The 7350-nt window shown below is 46.6% G+C and overlaps 1 protein-coding gene across 1 annotated transcript in view; it reads left to right on the top strand.

Moving 5' to 3' along the window:
- The window catches only part of CDK7 (cyclin-dependent kinase 7), a 21920-nt gene that overhangs the window by 10078 nt on the left and 4492 nt on the right, over nt 1–7350 (top strand). Inside the window, exons 9-12 of the mRNA XM_015417210.1 lie at nt 751–850; nt 1154–1240; nt 1403–1552; nt 7095–7242. Of these exons, the coding sequence (XP_015272696.1) occupies nt 751–850; nt 1154–1240; nt 1403–1552; nt 7095–7242 (485 nt within the window). The remainder of the gene's footprint in view (nt 1–750; nt 851–1153; nt 1241–1402; nt 1553–7094; nt 7243–7350) is intronic.

The raw sequence follows: 7350 nt of genomic DNA, 5'->3' as shown, positions 1-7350 counted from the left end.
AGATTGAATATCTTACCCAAACTGCCTTATTTGTCTTTATTCATGAGGCACACGTGTCGCCTCACTCTGTAGGCATTCTCTCATCTAAACACATGTAAGGACGGCTCTTGGGAACTACCAAGCCTCTCCTAATACTTAAAGCCCCTCTGTGCCTCCAGGTGCAAATTAGCTAATCAGCTTACCAGTGATGTCAGTTAAATGAAAGCAGTAAAATCTACATATGCATTGAGTCCCGAGGGTTCGCATGTTTCTAACTTAAAGGTGAATTCCGCTTGTTTTTGCAACAAAATTTTTTGCACATTTTCTTTTCTAAAAGTGTTATATTGATGTTTGTAAATAACACAACATTTTATATCTTCTATGCTATGCTTCTGTTCATGCCAGTGTTGAACCAAGGGCGCGTCCCTAACACCATTAGCAATTCTGGAGCAGTGCTCCAAGACGCGAGTTTTAAATGCCCTGGTACTGAGAGCCAGTATATCAGATCGGTACTTAGTTCTAGTATTCATTCTGCTGCATTGGCTTGGCAGCTGGGTTCTTCAACAGAAGCCACTCTTGAAATCTTTTGGCTACCTTAAAAAAAAAAAAAAGCATTCTAGCATTTTCTTCTTTAAACTGTCTCTTTCACTCTTTAAAGACAGTGAACTTTTATATTGTTTACAGTTAACAGAGCAATGTTTGGAATAAAGGTCTTATGTGCACCTTACTCATTGAAAGGCAAATGCAGTGTATCTCCATTATTTTTTTCAGGTGGTATCGAGCTCCTGAACTACTGTTTGGTGCTAGAATGTATGGCGTTGGTGTGGACATGTGGGCAGTGGGATGCATATTGGCTGAACTGCTTTTACGGGTAAGTTCTGACAACTAAATTTTGCTCTTGCACACATGGTTAATCTTCTGACACACTACAACACCCTGGTATCCCCTCTTATCAGTTCTAAAGTGAGGTTCATATTGGGGTGCATGTTGTTGTTGTACCATATCTTAAATTTTTTTATCAGACAGACCAAATTCTACTACAGTACATTTCTAGGTGGGGCATTGCTTCTAGCGAAACAGTTTTTAAGTAGTATCATCAATGTTCAGTGGTATCTGTTTGCTTAAAAATACAGGATTTGATCAGTCAAAAACATTGTATTCACCTGATTTATAGGTTCCATTTTTGCCAGGGGACTCAGACCTGGATCAGCTCACAAGGATATTTGAAACCCTGGGTACTCCAACAGAGGAACTATGGCCTGTAAGTTCAATATCTAACAGAAACCAACAAGAGAAGTTCATGGAAATGGACTGTTTTACTAGTTTTAAAGCTGATGTGGGGGGTTTTTAACAGTTGAAGACTGTTGCTTTGCAACTGATCTTTACATAGTAAAAGGTCTCATTGATGTTTCTTTTTGGACAGGGGATGACCAGTCTTCCAGATTATGTGACTTTTAAACAATTCCCTGGAATGCCGCTTCATCACATCTTCAGTGCCGCTGGTGATGATTTGCTAGAACTATTGCAAGGCTTATTTATATTTAATCCTTCTACAAGGCTCACAGCTACTCAGGTATGTATCCCCCACAATAATTTGAAAACCCATTGCAGAACTCGTATGCACCTATTGCTTGGAAAGTTGATCCTACCTTTATTATTTCTAAATTGCCAGTGTCTTCTGCGCTCTCAGGTGAGCTAACATACATTCTGCACAAGCTCCTACAAACGTTCATATTTAGAGTTGCCAGACCCCCTTGTGGGGACGGCGATTCCCCACTGACAGGCCCAGCTGCCAATCAGCTGGCTGGCGGGGGAAACTTACCCTGAAAAAGAGGGAGGCTCTGCCGAGGCGCAGTGACATGCCCATTTCACTGGCCATGTGACTCAGAAATAACTCCATTATTTCCAGGCAGGTTTTTTGGTACCCTAGGTGAGGCTACCTTCTGGCGCCGCCGCCCCCCCTGTGCCCACCAATTACAGGGTTGCCAACCTCCAGGCAGGACTGCAGTAACCGGCCTGCCCGTGGGGCCGGCAGGAGTTCAGGCCGGGGGGAGGGGTGTCGTGTGGAGCTGCTGGCTGCTCCCAGGAGGAAGGGGGGCGGTGACGTTCTGGCACATCCCCCCGGGAACATTGCAAAGAGAGAGTCTCTTTCCAAGAGAGACTCAGGCGGTTGCGTCGCAGGCAGCTCAATGGGTAAGAGGACGCACGAGCGTCGCCCGCGTGGGAGAGCGCACCCCCCTCCCCTCCGAAGGGTGCCAAGGGACGCAGCAGGCCCGCCCACCTGCCTGCCAGAGATCCTGGCCCGGAAAGGTTGAGCCCCCGCCAGCCCGGAGCCGGCTCAATTCCCCTCCCCCGGCATGGCCCAGCCTTTCAGGAGGCCGCTTCTGTGTCGCATCCACGCCAGGTCCGCGGCTGTGCCCAGGCTCCTGGCCGCCCACTCCTGTGCCACGGCGAGAGGCAGGCGCCGAGGGAAGCCCGCCGAAGTGCCGCACCTGCCTGGGAGCGAGGGAGGCAGCTGGGACCAGGCCTGGCACTCAGGGCTCTGGGAGAAGATGGAAACGGTGCCCCTCCTGGGCGGCAGCAACCAGACTCCCCCTCCTCCTCCCAGGTGCCATCCACGGAGAGCGGCGGCGGCAGCCTCTGTCCCCGCTCGGGAACCCCGCAGGCTGGCGAGACCAAGGCCTCCCCTGCGGCGGCGGGTGCTGTTGCTGCGGTCCGGAGATCGACTGCCTCTGGACCGGGAGGCTCCCTCGAATCCCCACCCCGCACACGGACACACCTGAAGGGACGGCGCTCGCCAGTCTCCGCCCGGGTCTCCTGGGGGTGCTAGCAGACCAGGCAGAGAGAGGAGGGGAGGTGGGCACGTGCTCTCTGCCGGCGTCTCGGGGCCTCCGTCCGCAGGCTGGTTGGGCTTTTCGCGGGGCGGGCTTTTCGTGGGGGGTGCAGTTTGGTGCCCCTAAGGGCCGGCACACTCTAGGCGAACGCCTAGTTTGCCTAGTGAGCGAGCCGGCCCTGTTTCCAGGACATCAGGTGATGCTCTGATATTTGGGCAAAAACTCTATGGTAGAAGCCAAGTTTACCATAGAGTTTTTGCCTGAATACCAGAGTGTCGCCCCGACATCTAGGAAGTCACTTTCGGGTCATGTGGGCAGTGACATGGGCATATTGCTGCATGTCAGAAGAGTCTCCCTTTTGCTCCTGGTATGCCCCCCCCCCCATTCCTCCGCTGGTTGCCAGGAGGGACCGGGCAACCCTATTCATACCTGATGATGGTCTTCTGTACTGCATTAGGATACTTTGCTCTGTTTGGAATGTGTTTGTAAACTCTTACTTCCTGCTACTATGCAAGCAGTTTTGCAGAAAAATCCCAAAACTAAAAAAAATTAAACCAAAACACTTGGGGGTTAAAACCTCTTCACAAAAATGGAGCATTTTGATCAAGGTCTTGTGATATAACATTTGGCTTTGGGGGGCTGCCTAGAATCCATAGTACTGGAGCCTGGGCCTAGGCAACACCAGCCCATCTGCAGGTTTGGAAGAAAGCAGCAGTGATGGGGGGGGGGGAGTGGAGAAGGGTCTGGTAAGAGAAAATGGAGCAGATGTCTGTGGGAGTTTGGTAGGATTTACCTCCTCCATTCATCTCTCTCAGGTAATTCAGATGGTCAGAATTACTAACTCCTGAATCTGTACCATTCTCCAGCTGGTTGGTGGGAAAATTAGTACCATAGTTGCATTCTGGCTCCATTTTTACTGTTTCAGTGAACAGTGACAGTCTTAAATAAAGTCCCATTTAATTGAATGCTGCAAAATATTATGGAGGTTCACCTCTTTCATTCCCATCTTTAACATATTTTCGATGTAATATGTAGGGTTGCCAGTTCTGGGTTGGAAAATACCTGGAGATCTTGGGGGTGGAGAAGGGGGAGGGGAGGAACTTCAGTGGGGTATAGTGTCATACAAGCCACCAGTGTTCCCTCTAAGCTGAGTCAGTGTGAGCTAGCTCACAGTTTTTTACCCTCTGGCTCACACATTTTTGTCTTAGCTCAGAAAGCATGGCTCCAGAGCAAACTAATTTATGCAGTAGCCAAATCACTTGCTCACAACTTTAATGCCAGTAGCTCACAAAGTAGAATTTTTGCTCACAAGACTCCACAGCTTAGAGGGAACATTGCAAGCCACCTTCCAGAGTAACCATTTTCTCCAGGGGAACTCATCTTGGTTGTCTGGAATTCAGTTGTAATAGTGGGAGATCTCCAGGTGCCATCTGGAAGAGTAGGATGGTTGTTGTTGTTTTCCCATGACATCACAGCTCACTGAGGGCGACCCTGTGGGATTTTTAAGGCAAGAGACGTTCAGAGGTAGTTTGCCACTGCCTGCCTCTGTGTCACGACTGTGGTATTCCTAGTGGTCTTGCATCCAAATACTGACCAGGGCCAACCCTACTTAGCTTCCAAGATCTGATCAGGCTAGCCTTGGGCTATCCAGGTCAGGGTACATGGAAGGGGACAACACTATACATCAGCAGTAGAAAAGAGTAAGAGTCCAGCAGCACCTTAAAGACAAACAAAATTTGTTGTGGGGGTATGCTCACTTCTTCAGATACTGCTAGAAAGTGTGTCCATATGTCCTATGTATTGGAAAGTGGAGTGATTTCAGATGCCAAATGAGATTAGTAGGCAAATTAAAATAGCAGATGTGATTGGATTAGGTGTGATATGCAGAGAGGTAGCAGGCATGGAGAAATCAGCACTGGTAATGAGACAGGAAACTTGGGTCTCGATTCAGTCCAGGTGAATGCATTGTCTTGAGCTTTATCATCAGTTGCAGTTCAGCAGTCTCTCCTTCTAATCTTTTTTTGAAATTCCTTTGTACACTCAGTGGGACTGATTCCCAAGTGCACAGCATTGTGTCTTGAGTGAAATAAACATGTTTCTGAGCTTCTCCCAGCACTTTTTTGCAACAGCATCTAAAAGCCTCTTATACAAAGGGCATCTTCAGCCCTTTTGCCTGAGCCACACATTGAGAGCTGCAGATTGGAAATGTGCTGTAAAATGTACTGGTTGTACTTTTTATTGCTATGAACTTGTAATTATTCATAATGGCTGTTCTTTGTGGTCTTCAGTTCTTCTGACTGCTTTCTAAAGGTTTTTCTTGGCAAAGACCAAAGACAGGCAATATGTTCAGCACTGAAAGTCATGTTGCAAGTATACCATGCCTTGGATGATTGTGGCAGACTTTCCTATTAGTGTAACTTAGATAGAACTTTGAGGACAGCGTAGCCAGAGCTAGTGATTTTATTGCATTTATCTGGCAATGGACTCCTGATTTCCACTATTCTCCTTATATTTGTTCCTTGAGCATTTTGCTGAAACTATCTTTACCATAAATATTAAGCTAATTGGAGGAAGGGGGAATGAGAGGCAGGATTCTAATACTTCTGCGTAGCCTGGATATTCGTATTTCAAAAGGTGCATTGGACCCACATGTGCTAATGTTAGAAGAACTGCGTAGCCTAAAATAGTAAGCTTATTTGTTAAGTGCGTAGCATATCAGTGTCCACAGTGCTTCAGTTGATAATGTTATCATTGGTAATCCTTGTAACAACTAACAGCCCTATAAGGTTGTCTAGTAACATAATTTCTATCTTGTCTTTCTGCAGCAGTACACCCAAGACAACTATCTGTAAATGCTTAAAATACATACTAAAGATAATATCACCTTAGCGGATATTTCTCAGCCTTGGCCCCAGCCTGGTGGAACTCTCTGCCGAAGGACATCCGTGCCCTGTCTGACCTATTAAAGTTCCGCAGGGCATGCAAGGCAGAGATGTTCCTCCAGGCTTTTGGTTGAGGCCAGCGACAGTTTCCTCACATCTGCCCGGCACCCTCCCCCCCCCCCAAAAATCTGAATGCTAGGTATGCCATCTTGTTCTTAAAATGTTTAAATATTTATGCTGAATGTTTTAATATTGAATTCTTGTAGTTTTAATGGGTTTTTAAATTGTATTGAATTATGATGAGTTGCCGCATGACGGAGTGAGCTCCCGACTCTAGTTCCAGCTCCTGCCAACCTAGCAGTTCGAAAGCAAGAAATTGCAAGTAGATAAATACTTACCACTTCAGTGGGAAGATAACAGTGTTCCGTGCGCCTTGGTGTTTAGTCATGCCGGCCACATGACCATGGAAACGTCTTCGGACAGCGCTGGCTCTTCGGCTTTGAAGCGGAGATGAGCACTGCAACCCTAGAGTCGGATTTGACTGGCTTTCGAGCAAGGGAAACTAATTAGTACTAAACTAATTAGTACTAAAGCTATTATCCCTGTACTGCTGAGAAGTGGGGGGGGGCAGAATTGAAGCTGAGAGAAAGCAGCTTGCCTGAAGCTGAGTTTGTGGCTGAGATGTAGTTTGATCCAGTGACCACCTTAATCATAGCTCATTTGCTTAGCCCCCTGTGTACCATCAGCTATAGCTGAGTCATAAAAAAAAATCTGCTTTGCTCTGTAAGGGAACCTGGCCAGAAACTCCAAGGTTCAAAGAAATCCCAAGGAAGTGAAATGCAAGATCCAGGGTTGCTTACAAGGAGATTTTTAATAAAGCGTCAAACTTAACAGAAAATGCAGGCTAAGCTTCCATCAGCTGGGCCTCAAGCACATACATGTACAGCAAAGCTTGCCAGAATCCAAGACCACATGCATAGCTAAAAATAAGCATCTTATACCCTAAATGCCTGCTACTAGTCAAGAACCCATTAATTAAACTATCCCAAACACTAGGATGAGCCAGGCCATCTTGCATCTGGCACCCAGTGGTGGGAAGAAACAACCTGGGCTTTGAAGTTAAGTTTTGCTAACAAGGATGAGAGAGAGGAAAGTTCCCTTGACAGCAGCTAACACCATCATCTCACAAGAATCAGGGCAACTAAGCACCAGCCTGTAACCAAGATGGAGTTATGTAGGCCATGCATGCTCACATGCAACATGTTAAAGTATTCATTTGCTTACCACAACACCTTCCTCTTTTCCACCACAACATACTCTTTATTAACCCTTTTCAAAGAGTATGCGCATGTAGTAATTACGTAAAGATCTTACAGTATCTTGTTCTGACCTCTCTAAGGCATTGAAACACAGCTATTTTAGTAACCGACCTGCACCAACACCTGGAAACCAATTGCCGAGACCCAACTGTCCTGCAGAAGCCTTGAAAGAACAACAAAATCCAGTTCCAAATCTGAAGAGGAAAAGAACAGATGTTAAAGATCAAGGTAATGTCCTTAAAGCTTAAAAACTCTTTATCTTTTAAATTTTTCCACATTTGGAAACATAATGCAACATTGACTGTCACATTGAGATCTCTCCCAATGGAAAATCAG

This window comes from Gekko japonicus, unplaced genomic scaffold, assembly GCF_001447785.1.
Source record: "Gekko japonicus isolate JY-2015 unplaced genomic scaffold, Gekko_japonicus_V1.1 scaffold1462, whole genome shotgun sequence".
Lineage (NCBI taxonomy): Eukaryota > Metazoa > Chordata > Lepidosauria > Squamata > Gekkonidae > Gekko > Gekko japonicus.
The sequence above is the reverse complement of the archived record's forward strand: the minus strand, read 5'-3'. Positions and strand labels throughout refer to the sequence as shown.